At 42.3% G+C, this 27,035-nt stretch overlaps 1 protein-coding gene across 1 annotated transcript; it reads left to right on the top strand.

Annotated features, from left to right (window-relative positions):
• Positions 1–1,272: 1,272 nt before the first annotated feature.
• Positions 1,273–24,801, top strand: LOC146975412 (alpha-2-macroglobulin-like). Its single transcript, XM_085794795.1, has 36 exons — positions 1,273–1,366; positions 1,515–1,695; positions 2,637–2,793; positions 3,526–3,578; positions 4,015–4,035; positions 6,576–6,741; positions 6,836–6,920; positions 7,627–7,777; positions 8,188–8,305; positions 8,383–8,492; positions 8,576–8,743; positions 9,707–9,934; positions 10,804–10,867; positions 10,979–11,124; positions 11,560–11,709; positions 12,722–12,862; positions 12,958–13,048; positions 13,134–13,296; positions 16,067–16,292; positions 16,733–16,859; positions 16,963–17,084; positions 17,175–17,226; positions 17,476–17,559; positions 17,648–17,824; positions 20,334–20,409; positions 21,560–21,716; positions 21,804–21,878; positions 22,029–22,191; positions 22,284–22,471; positions 22,574–22,786; positions 23,515–23,639; positions 23,841–23,931; positions 24,016–24,084; positions 24,168–24,273; positions 24,367–24,408; positions 24,559–24,801. The coding sequence occupies exons 1-36, from the start codon at positions 1,281–1,283 to the stop codon at positions 24,561–24,563; spliced, it is 4,377 nt and encodes a 1,458-aa protein (XP_085650921.1). The 5' UTR covers positions 1,273–1,280; the 3' UTR covers positions 24,564–24,801.
• The last annotated feature ends 2,234 nt before the right edge of the window (positions 24,802–27,035 follow it).

Below are 27,035 nucleotides of genomic sequence, written 5' to 3'. Positions count from 1 at the left end.
GATGTCCAGGATGTGGGAGGAGTCGACAGGGGAGAAAGCAGTGAGAGGAGGGAAGGGCGGGAGGTCAGGGAGGAGGGACTAAACTAAAACATGCAATAAAAACTAAAACACAATATAAATAAAAGAAGCATGCAAGGATAAAACTCTAAAATTATACATCAATGAAACAATAAAGCCAGTCCCAACTGCCGTGTGACATATGCACCAAATTACAAATATTAAGACTCAAGTGAAATAATTGCAGAATAAAATTTTGTCCATCCTTTAATATTTGTTCTTACAGAATTATCCTCATCACTTCTCATTAATTTGAAAAGTACACAAAAATATTTGAATTAAACCTATAGCATAAGAAGTGTTTGGTGTTCAAAGTGTTTTTGAATTATTCTACAAAGTTGTTTGCAAATTGAAACTGTTAGAAGAGCAGTTGAACCATTTTTCAAGCAGTAAGCACATGTTTTTTTACTGTGATGTAACCCCCTCAGCAAAGTTTGAGGCCTTTATCAGCTCACTGAGGTTTACTTAGGGGAAAAACTTTGGCCCTTCTTCAGGTTAAGAGCAGTTTGCATGATTAAAACAAACATCCCACGCTGGGTAAAGGGCAGTGTTGCAGAACTCAGCATACTGTAACAATGACAACTTAAAGTGACCGAAAGTGATGACAATGCTTTAATCATGGCGTCGTCACAGGGCAGAGCAAACCACTTATGAATGGTGAAGCAGTGTAGATGATGCAGCAGCAGCAGCAGCATCTCTGACCGCGAGATACAGTGTAAAGTACAATATGAACTCTCCAAAAGGAAGGGTGCTCATGCGCTTCAGCCGGTAAATCGGTGCTCTCAGATAGGACCAGTAAGTAGGAAGGTGCAATTGGGTCACTTCAACGAGGTCTAAACCCAAAAGAAACAACTGGAGCACTCGATACAATGCAGAGATTTAATACAGGTGCACAACACCTAATAATATGAACTCCTTCACACACTGTTGTATTGTAATCTCTATCCTGGTCCTATACAGACCCTTCATTTTGTTTTTAAACCTGACAATGACAAACAATGACAAAGCAAACCGTTTGACCATTTGAAGATCAAATTGACTGAATTACGGTCTTTCTCATGCGCAATATTAAACACTGTAAAGTCTATGAATGATTGACTAACAAGATACCTGGAAATGATGAGCGACTATGTGTGTGTGATACATGTGTGTGTTTGTGGGGGTGGGGTATGTAGCAGGGGCTATTTAATGGCTGCTGACTCTGAGGATCGCCCCAGTCAGTCATGGGTCGTCCTCAGATTCAGGTGTGGACACGGACACTGTGTGTCTTCTTGAGCTGGATGTGTGTGGGTCAGGTGGTGGCCAGACCGTAAGTTTACTTTTTACTGTCTGAAATAATCATAACCCAACCCTACATGTTTTTTTTGTTTTTGTTTAAGAGTTTATAAAAATATGAGAAGATGCTGTTTTGCTGAATAATGTGCAGTGGTGTCCCCTTGATGTCTCTGTGTCTACAGGCACTACATGGTGGCTGTTCCTGCAGTCATTGAAGCTGGAGCTGAAACTAAATTCTGTGTGAGTCTCCTGCAGCCCAACGAGACCGTGGTCATGACCGTCACCCTGATGTCTGAAGAAAAGAACACAACTCTTCTCAAACAGATCGCCAGTGAAGAGTTTCATACCTGCACCCAATTCCAGGTCAACTCCTTTTTTTCCTTTTACATTTATTTTTCAGTTTGTCACAGCAACTATAACTGAAACACAACAAAAATCATTCTTTAGTTGTTCTTCTGTTCGGCCACTTTCTTTATTCTCTTTTTATATTCTTACTACTTTCCGCCTCTTTACGGTCTTCTTCTAGTCCACTTTGTTCTATTTCAACAATTCTCACATCAAAACGTTCAGCCTTTTCGGGACATTATCGGAATGACTTTTCTCTTTTCAAATATTCATACTTTTTGCAATATTCAACTATTTCTGATTTTTTTTCCCCATAGAGAATGCATTTGGAACAGTATTCAAACTCTTCAAATCTTCTTACTTCTTTCAGCCTCTAAAGCTTCACCATACTTTCTGCTAGAGACTTCATTCAAATTCTAAGCTGTAGACAAACTTTTTAAGTGTTCCTCTATGACTCAGCTTATTGATATCTTCAACAGTTTCGGATATTTGGCAGTTTTAAAATCATTACATTTTTTGACAAAATCCAGCTTTATAATGGGTGTGTGTTGCGTTTAACGACCAGAGCTCGAGTGGGGAATGCTGTTTCTTAAGATTTGTAACACTTCTGGATCTGTCAATTTGTACAGTCCCTTTCATTTTTTTATGTAAATTGTTTTTCTTTCTTTCTTTCTTTCTTTCTTTCTTTCTTTCTTTCTTTCTTTCTTTCTTTCTTTCTTTCTTTCTTTCTTTCATTAATTCAGCATCTTTAATTTTTCCATGTTAATTTTCTTTTTTTCTGTTCTATTTTTTCTGTTATGAACTTCTGTATTATCTTCTTACTTTGAAGACCACCGCTTTTTTGGCTTCCACCTCTCCAGCACAATGTTTAATTTAATTATTTTTATTGTTTATGCAGGTTATATAATGTGCAAATTAAATAAACTAAAACATAAACAAGATGTTTTTTCCCCTCACAGGCTCCTGTAGTGCAGAATCAAGACGTACAGAAGTTCGAGGTGGAAGTACGAGGCGACACGTTTTACTCTAGAGAAGTCAGAAGAGTCATGTTCAAAGTCTATAAACCAGCAACGTTCGTCCAAACCGATAAACCAGTCTACCTCCCTGGACAAACAGGTAATTTTGACCTGCTGATCTGTACTGTATAGCCTACTGTTGTTGTACTTTACTGTACACAATATCTGAATCCACCTGAATACCATCTAGAAATAGTATGTATGTATACGTACCATTTCTAGATGGGAGCACCCAGTCAATGTGGAGCTAGATTTGTGTTTGACGCAAGAAATTGTCAATTCGGTTTGTTTAAAGTCGGGCCAGGGCAACATGATTCATGGATGGGCAGAATCAATCTCCTAGAGCTTATTTATTTATTTGTTTCATTCATTGAAACCTGAGACAGACAACAGCAGCAAATGGCATTGTAGATAAGCATAAACCTAGACTGATTAATACAAGACCAAAGACATTAGGTTGTTGATCCTCACAAAAACAACAGATATTAAATGAAACCTTTCTCTTCAAAAAAAACAAAAACGTAATAACTTTATGAAATGAATTAATTGAGGTGGCTGCTGGTTGGAGTTCTTTACCAACTGCAGGTTCCCATTGCATGTTGGGAAACACATGGCTGTCTCCTGGCGTAAGAGTTTAAATGACCAATCAGAGAAATGACAGTACATAGTACAGTATCTACTACTGCTCACAGTATCTACTACTGCTCACAGATTGCATCATTACTGTTAAACTCACAGTGAGATAAGGTGAAAACAACAGAGGGTTCACAGAAGAAGCAGATTATTCTGTGCACAAGCTTCATTTAATTGAATCTCTTTGAATTCCTCTCAGTGCATTTCAGAGTCGTCACACTGGACAACAAGTTTCGACCCGCCGCTCGCCTGGTGAGTGTTTGACCGACCTGTCGCTCCTCCTTCTGTAAACCACAGTGTTAGCGGACTGTACAGTAGAGCACGCACCAAGTTAAACACTAGTTACGTTATGGAGCGGGCGATCGATCGACATGGTTGTTTTCTTCAACCTGAAGTACTCAGCTCCTGATCAAGGGTCAATAGTGCAACAGAGGCTGAAAATACAGTTCATGACTCTATGAAACTGCTTTCATTCATGTTGATATTCGTTACATGCTTCATATTTAAAAAAAAAAAAAAAACATGAATATATGAGCTGAAGCCTTTATGAACTCAAACACAAAACTGAAGTGTTACAGATTTCTTAAATGAACTTAATGTCTAGTCCGGACTCATTAGAACCTGAACATCATGAACCAACCTGATCCTTCATTAACATCTTGTTTTTCCCTTTCCCTTCCCTTTGCAGTACGATTCAATTGAAATTGAGGTAAGAATCATAACATTTACACTTCACATTACACTAAAATACAATTAGGAGAAAACAGAGAGTTTCTTCTGTCTTTTTAACTTCTCAGCTTGGGAATCTAGAAACATCAGGTGCTTCCCAAACAAACATGAGCAGCATTATGTCAGATGTCAGTGTTTCAAATCGCAAAAATTTGGTCCCTACCTCTACTGATGCAGGTGTGTTTACATGTGAACATGAGTCATTCAGTTTGAGAAGGTCACAGTAAGAGACGGTAAATTTTGGCCAACGTGACCTTCCTTTAAAAGCTTCATTTTACATATTTATTCCTTTACCTTTCTTAAATAAAAAATCATTATATTTTGGTGAAAAATATGTTCTATATATCTTTTTTCAACTCTGTTCATTGATTTCTCCCATTTTGAACATAATACACAAGATAACAGATAGTAATACATTAAAGTTACTGTATATTAAATTATGTATCTCAAAACAAAAAATAAAGATAAACAGATAAAGGTACTGTATTGTAACGACCTCTCATGGGCTGGAGGCTGACCTGGCAGCCAATTTAGGGTTGTCAGCTGATTCGCTACACCTGGGCCCGTCCTATAAAGGCTCGGTCATGTGCTTCACTCTTTCTCTCCCTTCCATTCACTGACATCCATTTTGGTTTTGGTTTTGCACCTTCAACACCTCCACAGCACACAGACCACTCATCCATGCATTGCACTCATGATAAATCCTACAGACTTCCACACCCTATTGTACATTTGGTTTATGTTTTAGTTATAATAAATTATTTGTTCTTAGTTAAACTTTGTGTGGTCTCCCTCCTTGTCACATCCACCGAGCCAGATTGTTACATCAAAACACCATACCATTTATTCATTGCAATATCCTAAACAAAAGGACTACTGAACCTGGCCTCAACTAATAACACCAACAATACATTTATCAAAAGTAAACCCTGGGACTGCTGTCAGGACAAACGAAAAGGGTCAAAGTGGATCCAACAAGATCAAAATACAAAAGAAGGCCAACCAACACTCTGCCACTCGATTTAAGAGAGTGAGCAGCCAACAGTAGCCACACAAGTGGGTGCCACTCCCACCAGATACCAAAATGGCTACCAACATGAGGGAAACTACAAAATGAAGGTTAATTACTTACACGATACTGCAGGTGACCAAACAAAACCGAGTGCAGCCACAAACTAATGGGTCACACAAAGTAGTTGCTATCTAGCGACACACAAAGACCCGAACAAACAAAGTGATCTGCCACTGCGACGACACAAAATTGCCTCCAAGCAGTCTGCCATTAACCAACAGACACGGACCTTAGTCAACTCCATCACACAAAGATCCACTGATCTATGGAGAGACGTACACAAGGTCCAAACGAAGCCACAACTAAGCAACCAGTAACATACACAAGTGACTCAACCGAAAGTGGACTGCAACAGCACAACACAAAAGAGGTCACACAGTAGCCACTGCTACACAAAATGTTGCCAACTTACACCTAAGCTGCAACCGAACGACCCAACAAATGCACTGTGCAGGTACCACACAAAAAGTCACATCCCAAAAGTTACTGTTACTATTTTACACACAGAATCCAGGCGAAACTAGAGGTAGCGTCAACCCACAAGAGACTGTGATTACGCTGCTGTGCAACTCTGCTGAAGAGTGACGTTGTGGAGAGGCACCCTGTAATACGGTTAACTATCTAGTCTTCAGTGGCTTCCCGGGAGGCTTCTTTAAATGTTGAACTCTGCGAGGGAACAATGGACCCAGGCAAGGTCCACTGCCACACAGAAAACGTACCCACACCCAGGTTTCACCACCAAAAACAAGAACGGCAAAATAACAAAGTGGCAAGAGTCTCACTCTGCCCGACGACTACCTTACAGGGAGCTCTCAAGCAAACACAGACAGACAGTTAAATCACAAACCATCTTGAAAAGAAGACTACTACAGCTACAAACCTTTACTTAACCTCATGGTTGTTCGTATCCCGGACGAGCCTCCAATTGTTATGCCCCAGAACTTCGTTGGCCCCGGAGGGGCATAACAATGGACCCAAGCAATGACCCAAACACAAACACAGAGACGCTAACTTAACTAAAAGAGGATTTAATCCACAACATAAAGGTACAAACAAGATAAACATAAGCTAACACAAACAAAAGCCATGATGGGAGGCAGGCAAGCCCAGGAGTCCCCAGCACTGCCCCCCCTTCCAGTGTCAGCTGCAGGGTATTTAGCTCAGTGGACCAGGTGAGCCTCGTTTCGCTGATTGGGACCTGGGTGGAGCTGTGGGGGAACAAGGAGGGGGAGAGAAAGACACAGACACACACAAGGCCGAACCCCTTCCGGCCGTAACAGTATATACAAAAAAAAAAAAAACCCTACACAAACAAAAAATTCTTTAATGGTGTTTTTTATGATCTTGTTTTGTTTTCAAGAGATATGCTCCTACAAATACTACACACATGACTTTACTCTTTGTGTCATCATTAACTCTTGTTCCTCTGCTTTTATATAATTCAACAGGATGTTAACTCGAACCTGATTGGACAATGGCAGAATGAAACAGCAGAGAGTAAAATCCTGCAGCTGTCTTACTCCTTGAACTCCGAGGCCCGTGAGGGATTCTACCAGATCATCGTGTCGTTCGGTGAAGACAAAGTTCATCACAGCTTCAAGGTGGAGAAATATGGTACATCATCTTTATCTCTGTTTCCACCACGCTGCATTTTGCTCTCTGCTTTGTCGCGAAGCACGAATGTTAACAACCACATTTTGTCTTTTAGTTCTGCCTAAATTTGACGTGAAACTGGAAACACCCGATGAAGTAAGCGTTGAGCGGGAACAAGTCCAGGTTGAAGTATGTGCCAAGTAAGTACGAGCTCTTAAGCGCACTCTTTAAAGGGATAGTTCAACATTTTGGCAAATTGGCCCATTGCCATAATCCCTATAGTCATAGCAGTAGGTTCGTTACCTATATTTGTCGGTGCAAGCTATTTTTAGAGCGGCGGGGCAGAGCCGTGAGCTGCTCAGAGCTGCGCTACGGAGGCTAATGGGATTTCTTGGTTTCCCTCATCAAACTCATAAAATACACAATCCAACAACTCCAAAACGCTCTGGTGGACAAGTTGTGACCTGCACATTCACCACGCTATGAGATCATTATGGAACGTTACGAAACAGAGACATTTTAGAGGTAAATACAGAGACTGCTTGATGAAAAACTGTCCCTGAAGGCAACGCGCATCAGCGGTTTTGCATAGCTTGGTGGATGTGCAGGTCACAACTTGTCCACCAGAGTGTTTTGGAGTTGTTGGATTGTGTATTTGATGAGTTTGATGAGGGAAACCAAGAAATCCCATTAGCCTCTGTAGTGTAGCTCTGAGCAGCTCGCGGCTCTGCCCCGCCGTTCTAAAAATAGCTTGCACCGACAATTAAAGGTAACGAACCTACTGCTATGACTATAGCGATTATGGCAATGGGCCAATTAGCCAAAATGTTGAACTATCCCTTTAAATAAAAACACATCCCATCTGCCACGTTACTCCACATCTTTTATTAATTCCCGTCACATTAGGTACACGTATGGGCAGCCTGTGCCAGGTCCAGTTAAAGTTGAGATGTGCCGACCTCTTAATCGCTACACTGAGACGTTGATGATCGCCACGCCTGAGAATCCGGAGGGAGTCCCTGATGTGACAGCGCCGTGCTTCAAGGAGACAAAGAATGTGAGAAACAAGGTTCATGTAGAGGTGACACAGACACCAGAAAAGAGACTGGATATTGTTGTGTCTTGTCAGGAGGAGCATTAAACTATGAAAATAGTAATTAAACTCAAGATTACTGGATTAACCCTCTTCTCGGTCTTCAGTTTGCTTAGTTAAAGGAATAAACTTAATGAAACTTCAATTTTATTCCACAATAATGACTGTAGTTTTGAGATATAATAATATATTATTGTATAACCACCAAGGGATTATGTCATTATTTTTACATAATTCATTCCTGCCATATTTCATTTTTCTCTCCATTCCATAAACACGGATGCGTGATCATTTCAACACAGAGGCCAACCATTGGATTTTGCTAAATGAATCTGTTTTGTTTTAATCTAATCTAATTTTATTCTAATTCTTAGACGGACAAGAAAGGCTGTGCCACTTTTACCGTCCCGATGTCAACTTTCACGAAGATCGACCAAAAAGCGGTGCGAGACCACCTGCGCCTCAAGGCCACGATGGAAGAGGAAGGGACAGGCAAGTCTTACTGTATCATAGTTTTTGTATTAGAAAAGTAAAACACAGCGTTTTTAACACGGAGACTTCTTGTGTAGGTGTTTCACGCCTGCAGGAGAAGAGGATCCAGATTACGTATGTTATTGGAAAGCTGTCCTTCATTGACACACCCAAGATTTATCACAAGGGAGTGGACATGGAGGGAAAAGTGAGTGTTTGTCGTCCTGCTCAGCGTCTCTCCACAGAAGACACGAGTCTGCTCAGTGACACCACTTCTTGTGCGTCCAACAGGTCAAAGCAGTTCGCCATGATGACACACCCATCGCCAACATGAAGCTCTACTTGTTTGAGGGAGAACGGTGGTCTAACCGTCTCTTGCAAAATCTCACCACCGACGGAAACGGCGTCGCCAGTTTCTCAGTCAGCACAAAAGGTTTCCAAGGGGACGCCCAGCTCAAAGTAAGTTCCCACTGGGTTCCTAAATACAGTGGCAAGAAAAAGTATGTGAACCCTTTGATTTAATAAATGGTTGAACCTTCTTTGGCAGAAACAACCTCAACCAAACATTTCCTCGATTAGAACTGCACAACACTCGAATTTTAGACCATTCGTCCTTACAGAACTCAGCTCAGCCATGTTCATTGGATGTCTGATGTAAATGGCTCTCTTGAGGTCATTCAATAGCATCTGTATTAGCCTTGCGTAGCCAGAGAGCCTGATTCACTCTGAATTTTGTCTGGATTCTGGTCCTGTCTGGAGAGCGGATCTGGAATTCCCCAAATTCAAAAAAGTAAAAGTGTTCACCAAAATAAAACCTAGAAAATAGACAATACAACAAAAGAAAAAGGTTAACTTAATAGCTAAATTATATTCTTTAAATTAAAAAGTTTCATGGCATTTTTATTAGCCTGGTGCTTTTATTTTGACGGGAAAGGCCTATCTCTCTCTTCCTGGTTCTGGTTGCTCACCAAAACAGTAACTAAACACCCCAGACTAATCTGTAGGTCTATTGGCTTCAGGTTTGGGCTCTGACTGGGCTACTCCAAAAGGTGGATTATCTTTTTTTCTTTTGAAGCCACTCTGTTCTAGATTTACTTCGATATTTACCCAACTTCTACTGAGTTTCAGCTGGTAGACGGCCAACCTGGACATTATCCTATAGGTCGGATGCCTAAGAAAAATGTAATCTTAGTTTCATCACTCCATAAAACATTTTCCTTTTCTTTCCTTTTCTCTGGCAAACTTCAGGCCTGTAATGGAAAGCAAAGCAATTAATGCAGAAAACTAGGAGATTCCAAAAGGTTCACATACTTTTTAGGCTGTAAGTGACCAAGGTTCAACTATCGTAGCTCGTGACCAGGTTTTTTCTCCATCTCAACCAGCATGAGATCAATTTATAATGTTTTCCTTTCTGCACCCAAGGTTCACAGTGAACCAACCTTGACCTACAGTGGTTACAGGACTCCCTTCTATGAGAATGGACATCTGACGGTGTCCATGGCCCAGGAGTCCACTGTCGATACTAAATCAGCCAGCTACCTGGAGGTGAAGAAGAGGGATGATCCACTTCCCTGCGACAAGGAAGAGGAAATCTTCATCCATTACACAGTAGTGGGAGAGAAACAGGGCTCAATGCACGTGATGTATCTGGTGAGTGACTATCACACACACACAAACACACACCAAGTATTAAATTACCTTGTTAGTGTTGTAGTCCGGTCTTTAGACCACATCTTCAAGGTCTTGGTTTTGTCTTGTCTTTTTAACCACAACGTCTCTGTCACTGTCTCACTTTGGTTCACGTGATGTAATTCAATAAGTTACAGATAATTCAAATAGTTGTACTAAGGTATCTGCTTGTGTAACCATCTGAACAACACTCAGATTTTAGATCAAATCATCTTTTCTTTTTTTTTTAACTGAGGAGGAATAATGTAAATATCAAGACACAGGATTATTATGAGGACTGGTACCGGATACAGTGATGGTCTTGAAATTGGTCTCGCATTGGTTTGGTCTCGGTCTTGGACTTGGTCTCATCCCCCTTTGGTCCTGGTCTTGACTACAACACTACCTTGTATACACAAGAGCCAACAAAAACAGCTAACGTTAGCATTGCCATGACATTGCTCGACAGCAATCTGAGCAGTTAGCCTCCTAGCTATAACAACATTAGCTAAATGAATCCTGTCAATCACTAATAGAAACATTTATGAAGCATCAACATTTTTAAAATCACCTATAATGAATCTTAGATGTAAAAATATTTTTTTTTAAAGTCAATTTTAAAACCAAACAAGTACACAAAGGCAACAAACATCCATTCAACCTTCTAACTGTCAGTCTTAAATAAAGAATAATAATTAATTTCAACAATAAAATAATAGATTATCAATAAAACTGCAGGCCAAATATTTAACAAATGATTATTATCATCATTTCCGTCCTGTATCACCACATTGTTGTTCCACATATTTTCATTTCATCACTTGGTATAATTCTTTTCTGAAATCCTCCAGGTCTTGTCCAGAGGAGTCATCGTCATGCAAGGATTCAAACAGATTGAAGTTCAAGATCAATCAGGTGAGTAACGCCTGGCTTTAATCACGACCAGATGTTATTCAAACAGCTGTTTTATTGATGCATGGTCATGGAGGTGTGTGAATGGAACTAACAGTTGGTTTGTTATTTCAGTGAATGAGGGCGACATGTCCTTTAAGTTGACTGTGACTCCAGACTCGGCACCAGACGTCCAGGTTCTGGCTTACGCTGTCCTGCCCAGTGAGACTGTGATGGCCCACAGCGCCGACTTCTCCACAGAGAAATGCTTTGGTCACAAGGTCAGTGTAAGAAGAAGAAGAAGAAGAAGAAGAAGAAGAAGAACCCAATCCAATCCACTTTATTTTTATAGCACATTTCCAAAACATAAAAGTTTACCAAAGTGCTGCACAGTGATCAATATAGACATAGAGCACAAAATGGTTAAGTAAGAAAAGAAGTCAGAAGACACGTAATACTGTTTGGAATGCATATAAAACAGTTGTTCACAAAAAAGAAGACACGTAATAAGAATAAAATATGATGATAATTAAAAAAATGAATACAAAAATCAATAAATAATTAAGAGCCATAAAAGAACAAATGGATTAAAAGTAGAAGGATAAGGCGAAGAAGACGACATGTGCACCTTTCACATGGAGGTGTGACGTGGACGAGATTGTAGCCATTTTACTGTACACCACTAAAGTCCAGGTGATGTGCTGTGTGTTATTCAGATTGCTCTGGAGTTTTCTCCGTCCTCAGCCGTCCCAGGAGAGGAGACCACCATGCAGCTGACCACCCAGCCTGACTCTCTTTGTGGTGTGAGCGCCGTCGACCAGAGCGTCCTCATCAAGGAGCCGGGGAAGACTCTGACTGCTGAGCAGGTAACTGCTGCAGTCGACCATTAAAAGATGCTCAGATCCTTAAGTTTAAGCGTCCTCCACAACCATGAACATCATCAGTCACCCACCCAGATGTTACAGTTTCCTCTTTCCTCCACTTTATATATGGTTAACTCCCATTGGAAACCATTGAAAATTAGGCAGATTTAAATTGCTTGTAAGGAAAATTTGAATTAACTTAAACATCAGAAAAATGGTGTCCGTGATAGAAGACAGACGTGGCTAAAGAGCGATTGAACGGGCATTACCTTACTTTTCCGAAGAGTGGGGGAAAATCATTGTTTTGGTCACTCACTAGCTAGTAGCTAATGATGCTACTATTGCAGGTACCCCAAGCACACATTTTAACCATATGGAAAAATTAAAAAGAAGTTTTTGCCGAAAAAATTGCTGTCTACCTATCTCGTTTCATAGGGTTTCATCCCAGGGTTGTCCAACCTTAGAATGCGGCGCAACTCGTGACATGGGGAGAAGCGCTCTGATTGGTGGATCACCAGACCAATCAGAAGGCCAACAAAGGGTCAATTACGTGATGTCTAGAAACAGCCTAGAAATAACGGTCAATTTCATAGTGATGTCATGTTTTTCATAAAGGCAAAAGATTACACATGCTTTTCATGCTTTTGATTTTTTGGGAAAGGCCAGAATTTTACTCCACCAAGTCCTTGCAATTGACTGTTATTTCTGGGCTGTTTCTATGCAATCAATCGTTATTTCTTGGCTATATTTCTCTACATTACTATGAAATTGACCGTTATTTCTAATCAAGGCTGTTTCTAGACATTATGACGCAATTACGTGTCATTTCTTAGCTATTTCTTTACATTATCACGTAGTTAACGGCCTGTAAATTAAAGGGTTGAAGGGTGTTTTATACTTTGTCCACCTTTCAAGACAGAAGAGCCTCATATTCAGCGACAAACCCATGTTTTCATGTTGATTGACATTGAAGGAGAAACACTTTAAACACTTAAAATCCTGTTTTTCTTCACAGATATTCAACTTGTTGCCTGTCACCAAATCATCTTATATTCCACACGAGGTGCAGGATCCTGTCCAATGCTTGCGTGTGAGACCAAGACGGTACATTATGCCTCATCCCTCCGAAAGAGACGACGCTTACACAGTTTTTGAGGTACTTAACTATAACGAATATTATTTATTGTGCTCACAGTATTATCGTTGTAAAACTCTTCAACTTTCCTGGTTATGTGTTGTTGGATTAACAAGAATTTAGGGATGAAGATGGCAACAGACTTGTTCATCCGGTTACCTTCATGCCTCATGTTCAGAGGAAGGGAATACCACCAAGGCAACTATGGTAACTTATCTGTTTCTGAATTTCTGGTTAATGGTGTCAATGCTGTCCTCTGTCTCTGGTAAAATACTTGCTGTTTTCTTCCCAGGTATGCGCAACAGATATTACGATGGTCCTGTAGTATTAGAGAGGATGACTGTTACTGGACTCGGAAGTGCACCTGGTTCTGGAGGCAGTTCTGATCCTCCAATAATAGAGACCGTCCGCACTTTCTTCCCCGAGACCTGGATCTGGGACCTGGTGGAAGTGGGGTGGGTTTCTAATGCCAAGGGGTTTTTTTAAATGAGAGAATTAGTTTATCGTGTGCACGGACATAATTTGCTACAACTTAAGGCAAGGCAAGGCAATTTTACAAACAGTTTGTCTCAAAAGACTTTACATATCACAACACAAGAAAACCCTTTTAACAGAGAAAACATTGTAGAAACCTCAGGGTGAGCAACAGAGGACGGGTCCCTCACCCATTTAATCATATTTGTATTTAACCAACACCTTTTTAATTGAACAATTTCACATTTACACATTATTGTTTTTATGCGACAGTCATGACAGGCGACTGGTTTTAAGGTTGCAACTGATCAGTTTATATCAGAGTTGAGCCATGAAACCGTGGAAAAATGCTTCAAATTACAAACCCTAAGCCCACAGATATACACCAGGTGTACACACCTCATTTATCTGCTCACATTGGGCCTCATTCACCAATATCTTATTCAGTATTTTCTTAAATTCTTTCTGAAATCGTTCGTTCTTATGAAATTTCACAAATTAATGAATGTGGAGAGAACACAAACATCCCAAAAAACATTTAGTTGGGTGCTGGATCTGAAAAAAGCGGCTTGAAATGTTACACTTGATGAATATCCTAATGGGAGCTTTATGGTGTGCGGATCTCCTTATTATTTTTTACTTAAATTAACGAATGCCATCTCCTTGTAAGTTGAGAGTGTGTGCCAGGTGATCCTAATTAACACAGGATTAGCAGGTAAACGCCCCATTAAAGCCTGTAAAAAAAAAAAGGCATGAGACTGCAGCGACGTGTGCACCCAGAAACCACAGAGAAGGTGAAGTAAGAAAGAAAGTTAATAAAACCGAAAGAGGGAGCACCTGACTCCACATTTAAAAAGAATTGTAGCAGGCGCGGCGCCAAGATTTCAATTTTGGACGGGCCAGAGTCATTTTGGATGGGCCACTACTTAGGAAAAAATAACACTAACATACATAGAGCTGGAAATTATTCCTGAATGACTCGTTCGTGTCTATATTGCCCTGAAAGCACACACCATTTCTGCTGAGACGGGCTTTGACAGCGCGGTGCGCCGCTCTCTCTCCCGTTAAAAGTTAATATAGCTCACCCAGCGGACCTCTCTCTCTCCTCGTATCTCTCTCTCTCTGCTGTTACTTGTGTGTTTAACCAAATGCACGAAAAGCCAAATCAAATCAGAAATGCGTAGCCCACTTCTTTTTAACTCACAGACATTTATTTTCATAAAGTAGGCTAATAAAATATCTGGACATTTTGCCATCGTTAACATTGAGACAACAGGCTGCAGGTGTAAGAGACATACAGGCTGAAGATAGACAGCACGGTGTGTGTGTGTGTGTGTGTGTGTGTGTGTGTGTGTGTGTGTGTGTGTTGCAGAGTGGGTGGTTCACCTGGGAGGCGTGTGTGCGTGCGTAAGTGTGTGTGCGTAAAGGTGGGCACTCACCGGTGACACAGATGAGAGAGAGAGAGAGAGAGAGAGAGAAAGAGAGAGTCAGGGTTGGGAGTAGCCGTAATTTTTGTTGACCGCTACTCATTCATTCATTAATCACCCTTTTTTCCTGTTTAATCCGCCAGTCTCATTTTTACGTTTATCCATCCTTGCTGCGCTGTGATAGCTCTGTGCTGTTTTGTTACAATAAATGCACCAAAAGCATTTTTGGATCTCAGCGTATCTTTATCATAATCTACTATAGCGCGTCACAAATCTACGTACCTGAGGACCCAACCTCATACTCTCAGCGGCTTTAAAGGTTTGTGTTTGGAAGCCGCAACAGCAGGAATGGAAGAAGAATTCGGCAAATCATCTTATCACGCAAAAAGGCACAACAAACAGGTTTTGCACAATGGTTTGCACAGATAAGTCTTAAAATATGTGCAACACCTTCTCATCACAATCCACACCATCTACACAGTCACGTTATCAGCTGTTATTAAAACCCAACTCATCACAATATGTTATTAGACCACCGCTAACATTACACAACAAACCGTTAACAATTAATCCACACTCAAACCGAAGCAACAATAATGTTAACTGTACTTAACAAGCTGTTATTACAAGGTTTACAACTGATATGACCGGGCCGTGAGTGTGTGTGTAAAGAAGAGAGGGAGGGAGAAAGAAAAAGTAACTACGTAAAACTGTTAGCTACCGTAGCTCAGGCGTCGGTCTCCCGTCAGGTAAAAGCTGCCGTTTATTCCTCAAATGAAGCTCATTACGTTGTTGAGGCTCTCTGGTACAGTTATCCATCACTGCTGTTGAATTAGCCGCTAAACAGCTGGAAGCTAAAATCAAGGGGGCGTCTGTTTGTTTACAATTCACGAAAGCAACGTGAACGTACGTGCCGCTCACACTCAGTAGAGTTACGCAATGAGGCAGCGTACAACGAGACGGCGAGTGGCTTCTACGGCCGCTGCCTGGCCGGAGGTAAACTCAGTTGAGTCGCGTTTATTAGACTATGAAAATCACCAGAATGCTGACACATTTAAACCTGTGGTAAAGTTATCTGAAATAAAAATATATAATTAAACCTTAGATTAACTAACGTTATGTTCACCCTGTCATTTTGGATGGGCCAGTTGTACAAGTGGGTGGGCCCAGGCCCGTTAGGCCCACCCATAACGCCGCGCCTGAATTGTAGTAGTGCTGAAGAGGAGGTCCATTGTTTTTCTGTGACTGATCTAGTGTCTGTCAAAGCAATTTATTTGTAATTTTTTAATTACAAATGTCTGTGTTTCTGTGTCTGTCCATCCAGAGAGACTGGGAAAAAGGACGTTCCCATCACGGTCCCAGACACCATCACCACCTGGGAGACGGAGGCTTTCTGTTTGTCCCCTCAGGGTTTCGGCTTGGCACCTCGTAAAGAGATCACCGTCTTCCAGCCTTTCTTCCTGGAGCTCACCCTGCCCTACTCCATCATCAGGGGGGAGCACTTTGAACTGAAGGCCACCGTCTTCAACTACCTGTCCAAGTGCATCATGGTAATGAATGTGCACACATAACCCTAACCCTAGCATCACAGTGACGTTAACATAAGTTAATATCCCTTGTTTGAACCCAATCGTGTTAGCATGTTGATCTTTTGATGAGGATAGATGAAATTATGTCGATAAAATCCAACATAAATGCAGTTCATGGGTCTTTATATTCATTGTAGTGCAGTAAATGGCACATGGTTTTCCTTCTTAGGGAAACTCTGAGTGTCTTTAAGTTGAAGAATAAGCAACACAAAGTAAAGATGATAGACAATAGGTGTAGAATTATACCCCTCCATAAATCAAACTTCTGTTTTTTAAATCGACAGTGTGATGGTGGTGTCTCTACAGTTCATTAACGTTAAAGCGTTTTGGTTGATTGCTACATTTATGCTGTTTGTAAATCCCTACTTTTTATGTACATTGTTGTGTCTCTCAACCACCAGGTCACTGTGACTCCAGAGCCCTCCTTAGATTACACCCTCACTCCACTTTCTGGTGACCAGTACAAATCCTGTCTGTGTGCCAATGAGCGCAAGACCCTCAGCTGGACCATGGCCCCTTCAGCCCTGGGTGAGGAGCTGCTTAACTTCTCTGTCTGTCTATGAAATCCTAGTTAGAAAACTTTTTTTTTTTAAATATAACTTATTGGGTTTTGTAATATTTTATTTTTTAGGCGCTATGAATGTGACTGTGTCTGCTGAGGCTGTGGCCTCCGACATTTCATGTGGCAATGAGGTTGTCAGTGTGCCGGACAGAGGTCGTATCGATGTGGTCACTCGATCTCTCATTGTAAAGGTTGGTGCCTTATTATTATTATTATTATTGGCATTGACCCAAGATGAGGACTTAGTAACTCACACTGTTCCCTCCGTCCTTCTCATTCAGGCTGAAGGAACCGAGAAGACAAAGACTCACAACTGGCTGCTCTGTCCTAAAGGTGACTTAGACTAGACATTTGGACCAATGACAGACAGATGCTGTTAGTTAGAGAACTGTATTAGAGTGTGCATCTAAAATCTAATGAGGTTGTTTTCATATATTTAATCAATAAGATGTTATAGTTGAACTGACACACCAGGTTTTGATAGCATTGATCTTCATGATCCATTTACCACTATTAAATCTAATTGACGTGTTTGTTTTGGTCCTGAGTGTGTTTGAGCTCCTGTTCTCCGTCTGTACACAGGAGAGGCTTTGACGGAGGAAACAGACTTACAGCTTCCTGAGAATGTGATTGTTGGATCTGCTCGTGCTTCACTATCAGTCCTGGGTAAACCACTCTGACCGTCACTTGTTGTCTTTTTAAAATCAGGTTTGTTTTCATGTTCAGTCTTGAGTGAGTCAGTGTTTTCACACAGGCGACATCTTGGGCCGAGCCCTGAAGAACCTGGATGGGCTGCTGCAGATGCCGTATGGATGTGGGGAGCAGAACATGGCGCTCCTGGCTCCCAACATCTACATCCTCCAGTACCTGAAAAACACACAGCAGCTGACCCCAGCCATCCTGGAGAAGGCCACCAACTTCTTGAGCAGCGGTGAGCGTCAACATCAGCAGGAGCTCTGTCATGTGTGGGAAATGAGCCACCATTTACTTTAAATGAGAGACTATATGTAACGAATGTGCACTCACTCCACCCATAAAGGACGTGCTAACCAACCTGCCAAGCAGTTATCGACCTCTTGGCGAAGAGGTTAGCATCGTCGCCTGCCGTGCAGGAGACGAGAGATCAAATCCCACCTAGGGCAGGCCGTGAGAAAGTTTAGTTTAGTTTAATACGTTTATTTGTATCAGGGACAGTGTACAAAATAACATTAGTCTCGAAATGAGAAGAGATGCCTTGTAGCGGATTTAGCTCACTAGCTACTTTCCATCCGTAGTCCCTGGGCAGGTGAATAAGAACAATAGAAAGGTAAGAATTATCAATTTACATAGCGTTCAAACATCCATACACAAGTGCATAATACACCCTCTCACACATCACAAACACTCAAGACATATTTCATATCAGAAAGAAACATACAGTTATTAAAATACTTCACACTTTGCCAAGGTTAAAAATAATTTAGGCTCATGATTAATGATTAATGCTGACATAATTAAAGTCCCTGAAAAGTGACACTGGATTTGTTTTCTGAGTTAATCACATCCCAGACATATGGCAAGGCAATTTTATTTGTATAGCCCGTTTTTACAAACAGTTTGTCTCAAAGGGCTTCACATGGCATCACAACAACATCCTCTGCCCTTAGACCCTCACATCGACTGAGGAAAAACTCCATGGAAAACCCTTTTAACAGGGAAGAATTGGAGAAACCTCAGGGTGAGCAACAGAGGCAAGGGCAAGGCAATTTTATTTGTATAGCCTGTTTTTACAAACGGTTTGTCTCAAAGGGCTTTACATATGTGACATATTAACCATCCTGCCAATTTTGGATGCTAGAAAAATTTGTTTAGTAGGTGAAATTAGGTTTTAAAATCATGACTAAATGAGGCAGTTCTCGCAGCTCTGGATGTCTGCTGCAGGCACAGAAGCCCCGCCCACTTGCTGAGCTTCGTCAAGTTTCAACTGTCAATCAAATGGCCTACCGGCTGGCCAACTATACTGGTGCTACTGCTAACTGTCACATCGTACCCGAGCAGCTACGGGCTTGAGCTATACGCTTGAGCTGGAGTCTGAGTCCAGCTCTTATCTGAATGTCTCCGATACACACTGAGCAGTGAGGGAAATATGCTGGGGCCGCTGCTGACAGCACACGAATCTCCGCTACCCTGATAGCGTTAGCTCGGCGGCTAATAGCCCGGCGCTAACGCGTTAGCTCGGCGGCTAGCCCCGTTTGTCCCGTTCACCCCGAGCCTCCATGGTCCCGAGCCACTGCAGCATCGGACCCACAGCTCACCGCCACAGCAGCGGGAGCCTTGAAGGCTAGCTACACCGCAACAACAATGAGGGCCGCCACCGTCAGCACAGGACGAACGGGCCTAGCGCTAGTCGCCGAGCTAACACTATCAGGGCAAGCAGAGATTCGTGTGCTGAGGGCGGCGGCCCTCAGTTTTGTTGCCGGTGTAGCCGTTGCTGTGGCGGTCAGCTGTGGGACGGACGCTGCAGAGGTTCACCTGGACTGTGGCTGTTTTGGCTTTTAGAGTTTTGCCACCGGGCGCCGGCTGGTCCCACGGTGGCAGTCTCATTAGTTTGTTTGAATTAAAAGTGGATCCTCTGGGATCTGTATAGACTATGTTCAAATAGCACCACATTTACATCAAAAAATAAATGTTTTACAATGACCTGATAAGTCTGCATTACATTTTATTAAGACAGAGACCAAGCTAGTGGACTGGTAGCTCCGGCGGCGCTGGTAGCTCCAGAGGTAGTGGCAGCAGACGCTCGTTGGCATTCTTGAAGTATTTATAATATTACTGTGCACATGGGAGGAGTTATGAAAGTAGGGACGCCAGTGTGTCACGTTGTCCCCCTCTGTAAGCCTGCCCTTAAAAACAAAGACCACTGAAGCAGAGTGAAACTGTGAAACCCTAACCTCTAAAATTAAGCACTGTACAGAAATTTGTCTTTTTGCATGTTTTTATCAATAAATTTCAAACACTTTTAATATATTTTGAAACAAAACTCCAATTTCACTTTCCAGGGACTTTAATGCTGACATGACTGATTTCTTAGGATCCATTAAACACAATGCAGAGGGTGCCGTGACCTGGATGCCCTGGGTGGAGTGAGTTCAGTGGGGGTGAGTGTTAACGGATGTGCACTCACTCCACCCATAAAGGACGTGCTATCCAAGCTGCCAAGTGGTTGTCAACCTCTTGGCGAAGAGCTTAGCATCGTCGCCTCTGGTGCGGGAGGTCGTGGGATCGAACCTCACCTAGGGCAGGCCGTGAGAAACACAACGCAGAGGGCCAGATATGACATCGGCTGCATATATACAGTATCATTGGTGTCCTGGAGGCAGAGGGTCTTGGTGCACCATTGTTGCCTCAAACTGTCATTTTGTTTCACATCATTCCCTAATAAACTTGTGTTTCATGTACAGGCTACCAGAGACAGTTGAACTACAAAGACAGTGATGGCGCTTACAGCACATTCGGATCAGGAATGGGAAACACCTGGTGAGCAGATCACTACTCATCAGTCATTATGGTTATAATTTAACAGTATAATCATGTAATTATCTCAAAAAAGTGGTTCCCAACTAAGCTGATGCACCCCTAATGCTCGACACATAAAAAAAGGCATAGTCTCTCTAGTCTGACCGTCATAGTCTTAGGCATCAAATTTCATACAATTAACCAGGCTACAGGCTACTGATTATAGCACAGATCTTGAAAATATCAATCAGATCAAATTGCAAAAAACAACCGTTTTAAACCAGTTCTGCATCTTTGCATCTTTGTTAATCCAACAACGGAGGGTCCGGGTGCACTCATTCACCCATAAAAGACGTGCAAACCTGGCTGCCAAGTGGTCATTGACCTCTTGGCACAATGGTTTGCATCGTCGCAAGGGTTCGAACCCCACCTGGGGCAGTCCGTACCGAAACACAACACAGAGGGCCAGATTAAAATCGGCTACGCTGACAGGAAGTCAAAGTAAAATGATGAATTGAGGTTAAAAACGTAGCATAGTTAAGCTACAAATCTTCTTTAAATCAAACAGCTCCAGAGTCCTCGTGTTGGTTAAATCAAAGACTTGTAACTTGTTCCAGGGAGAATGGAGGCTCTCTGCCTTCCACCTAGCGTCCTTTGGCTGAAAACCAACCTTGTAAGATCAGAGCCTCCGACCCGGTGTCCCAGCTCTCGTCTCTGTGGCACCGCCACATAACGTGCCCCGTAACCTGTAATCTCTTGTTTATGACAGATTGAACTACATAAATATACACGTCGTAACACTGTATATGATATATAACATTATCTACCGCTCTATGGATTGATTTCTCACCAGCTTCGTTGGAAACAAATGCACATGGCCAGGAGGAGGCTTAGCAAAACAGCGGAAAAGTGATCGGACTTAAATAATTCCTCATGTTTTTAATTCAAGTTTACAAATTTTCTAGAATTTTACTATTTACATTGTAAAAACACATTTCTTAGTAAAGTATGACACCATTGCACCGCCATTACCCTTTTCATGTCATACATCCCCTGGTGGCAGCTTGAGCACCACTGTTTGGGAGTCCCTGACGTAGCCTATCCAGAGCCATTATACAGGTCCAATGCTTCATGTTTGGTGTTTTCTAACCTTGTTTTGTTTTTTCTCCAGGCTGACGGCTTTTGTGGTGAGATCTTTTGCCAAAGCTCAGTCTTTCGTCGTCATCGACCCAAAAAATATTGAGCAGTCTACAGTTTGGCTGAAATCTCATCAGAGAAAGAACGGCTGTTTCGTTTCAACTGGAAAACTTTTCAACAACAGAATGAAGGTGAGCTGAAAATGATGGTTGATTACAAATCTGCACTTTTGAAATTTGTGAGTTTATAATTCGTTAATGCTGCCACTGTTTTCACAGGGAGGTGTGTCAGATGAAATCACGCTCAGTGCTTACATCACCGCTGCCTTCTTGGAGATGAAAATCACTGATAGTGTGAGTTTACTCATTCCAAAATGTGTATTTGACTTCCCGTAACATACATGACATCATTTCCGATAAAGGAAGAGAAGAGAGTTTTGTATTATTTTGGAATAAAATAACTTTGGCATTACAACATATTTTCATTTATAATCTGTATTACAGGAAGATGTGATGAGGAAGAGCCTGTCCTGCCTCAAAGAGTCCATCGGTGACCTCAGCAACACCTACACTACAGCTCTGCTGGCGTACGTCTTCACCCTGGCTGGAGACATGGAGACCCGTGGTCAGCTTCTGCAGCACTTGGACACAGTGGCAGCGAAACAAGGTGAGCATCCTCCTACAGGAGATCATTCTGGCCTCACTCCCTGTGAATGCAGTTCATCTCATACCAGTTTGTTTGTGGACGACTGTTTTTAGGGGGTCTCCTCCACTGGTCTCAGACAGCAGAAGATACTTCAGCCTCTCTGTCTGTGGAGATCAGCTCCTACGTTATGCTGGCTAAACTCAGTGCTTCCCCCTCTACTGAAGACCTGGGCTACGCCTCTGGCATCGTCAGATGGTTGACGGGCCAGCAGAACCATTATGGAGGCTTCTCCTCCACACAGGTACGGCCCAAACAGCATCAAGTTGGACTTTTCTGTTCAAGGATGATGGAAACAACATTAGTCATCACCTCGCACCATCTCTCACCTGTCACCTTGTTGTAGGACACAGTGGTGGCTCTTCAGGCTCTGGCTCTGTACTCCACTCTGGTCTTCAGTCCAGAGGGTTCGAGCACAGTGACGGTCCAGTCCCCCAGTGGTCAGCTGACATTTGATGTAAACCACAACAACAAGCTGCTCTACCAGGAGAAGAGTCTGCCTGACGTGACAGGAAAATACAGCCTGGAGGTGAAGGGCACTGCATGTGCTTCAATGCAGGTCAGTCAACACAATGTATATACGTTGATGTACGTCCTCCATATGACACTGTCCTCAGGTTGGAAGCACTGGGCTGATACAGAAAAGTCAAATGATCTAGGTTTAAAGGGAAATCTTTAGATTCAGTTTAGTTTTTTGTGTTAAAGACCCCCTCCCGTGAAAATTGTGTTTTTCGTGCTTTTCACATGTTCCTGTGGCATTTTTCTTGTGTTAGAGGACATATCAACAGAAAAGGAAGTGCAAAATTGCATTTCTGCGTTTTTCTGCCTTCAAATTGCTGTGAACCAATGGCAGACGCAAACTGGCAGTTTCAGGGAGACTGGAGCTGACGTGTCACAGCTCCAGGGGAGGGCACTAGTGCTACAAGCTCCCGCCCCGCTCTGCATCTGGCTCAGAGGTGAAAGGCTTGGCAGCTCGGTGTAGCTGTCAAGGTATAACAGGTATAGCTCACCTGGTAGAGCAGCTTGCACCGTGAGCAAGGACTATGTTCCACTCTGGGACTGAATCCCAGTGTGGAGTTTTACGGTGAACGCGCTGAATCTGTAATTGTACAATGTCCAGCTGTCAGCGAGCGGGGGGTGGGGTGCGAGGAGGTGGCTGGGCGGGTGCAGAGCAGCACAGTCTCCGCCCACCCTCCAGAGGTGCATTGCTAATGAGCTGGTTTTAAAATGACCAAAAGGGGTCGCGGGAGGGGGACTTTAAACCTTCCTTTTGTGTCTGTTTTCCAGATTTCTCTTCACTACAACATCCCAACTCCAACTGACGTCACAACCTTAAGTGTTGAGGTCAAACCCGAGGCCGTGTGCACCAGCAGATCACAAAGACCCAAACTCACTTTGAAGTTTAAGTCACTGTAAGTAATCGACGGGCAGATTCAGGTACAACAACAGCAGAAGAATAATTTTGTGACATTTTTAAACAGTACAGTGTGCTGAGGGAAAAGTTACTGTTTAGCTCAAACAGCCGAACTGCAACCAAAGGCCCCAAAGCGTTAGATTAAAATAGAGCGTGTATTAGACCTATGAAGAACAGGGTTTTTATGGTTCTGTTGCAGATACAGTGGAGAGGAGACCACCACCAACATGGTGATCCTGGACATCAAGATGCTCTCTGGCTTTACCCCAGACCCAGAGTCTCTGAAACGGGTGAGATATTAGACAAAACTTCAAGCTCAGTAGGAACTGATGAGTTTTCATGTGTTGATGAAGCTGAGTGTCGTCTCCTCACAGCTCCAAAGTGCCCAGCTGGTGGACCGTGTTGAACAAAAGCAGGACCACGTTATGGTCTACCTCCGGGAGGTGAGAGGGATTCACAGTGGGGATCAATGGAGGACGCTCTGCGGATGTGTTACTGATCCTGTGGTCTGTTTTTCCTCCAACAGTTACCAAAGGACATCGCCATCAACCACAGCTTAGAGGTCGTACAGGAGCTGCCAGTGCAGAACCTGAAGCCAGCTGTGGTCAAGATCTACGACTACTACCAGCCAAGTAAAACTCATACTCACACCTTGTAATACTGAGCACTGCAAGTTTAATATTTAATTTTTAATCCATGTCTGTTCATTTTCTTCTGTCTCTCAGGTGACCAGGCTGAGACACAGTACATCTACCCTTGTCCTGCAGGTAATGTTTCTCATTGATGCAAGAACACTGCAATATTTCTTACAAAACTCATTTATGACGGAAAAAGGACAATAATGATTTCAATTATTAATGAACTATAGACCGAGTCCTCATGTTGGATTGGATTACATTGTTTTTATTCTTTTGCAGCTTGAAGAGAGAGAGGAGTGTGATCTGTCCTCGGGTTATCATGGTTACCACTATATTTAAAATCAACTGTATTTTAAAGATACATTTTGTGTACCCTGTGAAACTCCATGTCTGTTTGTGTAGACAAACGTGTACAAACCAACAGCCACTTAACTTCTGTATGATCTATAATCTGTCTGAATGTGTCTCAAACTAATGCACAATCAATAATAAAGTAATGTGACATGAATGTCCCACTAAGAACTGGTCTGGTGTTTCACTGTGTTTTTCCTCTGTTTCATCTTTGTTTCAATTGTTGTGTATTTATACCTTGTATTCATCCACATACCAGAACAACAGCTTAATGTGAAATACATGCAAAAAGAAAAGGAGGAATTACACTGACTTCATCCACTGATTTCTTTCTTTTTTCATGTGAAATGTCTATACAATACAGACCCCAGCCTTGTAGCCTACCTCCTACCTGATATTGTGCTGATACTCAGGACAACGTCACCTCCTCTAGTATAACATGGCGCTATATTACTGTGCCGACACGGGGGTTATTACTATGTTATGTACTAGGTCTGTTGCCAACAATGCCAACTTGGGTTAGGGCCCAAGGACCCGAACTTAAGGTTAACTATCACCTACTAAAGGACACTCAGGTTCATTCACTCAGGGAGGGCAGGAGACGGAGTTCAATATCACATACAAAATTGTATTTTTTTTAAATGACAAGGTTTGGCACAATAAATTAAGAGAAGGAGGCCCAACTGAAAAAGAGGGTACAGGCTGAGGCTTACCAACGGGAGGAGTTGTGACGCGAGGCTACTCCTCCTGACCCCTCGCTTCCTGAATACATAATCAAAAACAGAAACATCACCAACAGTGAGTAACATGTGATTGTGAATATACACACACCAGGCAACCAAACACTTGTGACACTCAGAAGGGCTGGGTCCATGCAGGGATATTGGGGGAGGTTATTGAGTGCAGAGATGGTAGACGGGACAAAGCTTTTGTTGAGGCGTACCCGTCGCCATTTCAGAGTCCTATACCTGCTACCAGACGGCAGCAGTGTGAAGTGTGGGTGGAGAGGATGAGTGGGGTCGTTTGGTATTGTCTGTCCCAGGCGTCTGACTGCTCTGAGGTTGGGTGTGCGATGATCAGTAGTTTTAGATGCGGTGTGTGTGATTTTTGTCAGTTTGTTCCTGTTGGTGATGGACAGCGAGTTGTAAATACAGAGTTTGAACAGAGGTAAACCACCCTCCCCCGTTTCCTGTTTGTAGTTTCACTTTGAACCAACAGTTGTTGTGTCGCAGTTTATTTTCTCCTGGGAAGGTAAGGTGAACAGTTTGAATGTTTTCCTCATTAACACCTGTCGTTACCTGAGTTCTCTGCCCTTCAACTTGTCGTTATGTTGTTGTTGTTGTGTTACTATAATGTTACTGTAGCTGAATCAGAGCTGTAACTGTAAAGTCTGGACCAACAGAACCGTGTTTGTCATGTTGTGTGGATGTTGTCGGTGGAAGCGCTGGAATAAGAGCAGAAGCTGTTACTGCCTATCACTGATCAATACTGACTGTTACTGCCTATTGGTTATCATTACTGATTGTTACTGATTGTTATTGATTGTTACTGATTGATACTGACTGTTGTTGTCTAGAATTTCCCTATGGGACAATAAAGGCATTCTATCTAGAATGCCTTTATTGTCCCATGGGGAAATTTATTTTCACAAAAAGCAAAACACTGATCAACATGAATACATAATCAAAAACAGAAACATCACCAACACTAAGCAACATGTGAATGTACACACACCAGACAACCAAACACTTGTGACACACTCAGGAGGGTTACATGCTGTCATTCCGACATATTGCCATTTCGACATACCAACCATTCCGAAATACCGCTATTCCGACACGCAAACTTCCCACCATTCCAACAACCTCGTCCCACCATACCGACAATGCGCGTAGAGGGTCCGGCTCCTGTTCATGCATTTTTCATGTTTTAAGACATGTGTACAGATGTGATGCAGTCAGTGAAAGCTTAATTAATAAACACAAAGTCTCTGCATCCGAAGGAGGAGATGCCTTGAACGGGAAGCAGACCGCATTGGTTTTCAATCACACACTCCGATGCCACTTGTTGCAGCTTTAGAAATTTTAATCCAGGAAAAAAAAAAGGTTGCAAACATGGACCAAAACGGCTCCATCCTGTGACGGGTCACTGGTGTTTCTGTTTACAGTCAGTGATCCCTGAGATTCAAATATGAATCTAACATGTTTCAGACTCGCCCGAGTTACATTACTACTTGTATTTTGATATTTGACATTTCAGGAGATTTTGATAATAGATTATTAGAGTTGGTTTGCGTGGTTGTGGAGTTCCTCTGCTTTAAAATCACGTAAAATCTGAGGCTTTAATAACGTCTGCTTAACCCTTTTCATGACCAATTTGTGTTTTAATGTGAAGATGCACTGGAC

This window comes from Trachurus japonicus, chromosome 13 (assembly GCF_045865225.1).
Source record: "Trachurus japonicus isolate A0001 chromosome 13, Traja_1.0".
Lineage (NCBI taxonomy): Eukaryota > Metazoa > Chordata > Actinopteri > Carangiformes > Carangidae > Trachurus > Trachurus japonicus.
Note: the sequence above shows the minus strand (reverse complement) of the source record. Positions and strands in the feature narration are given on the sequence as shown.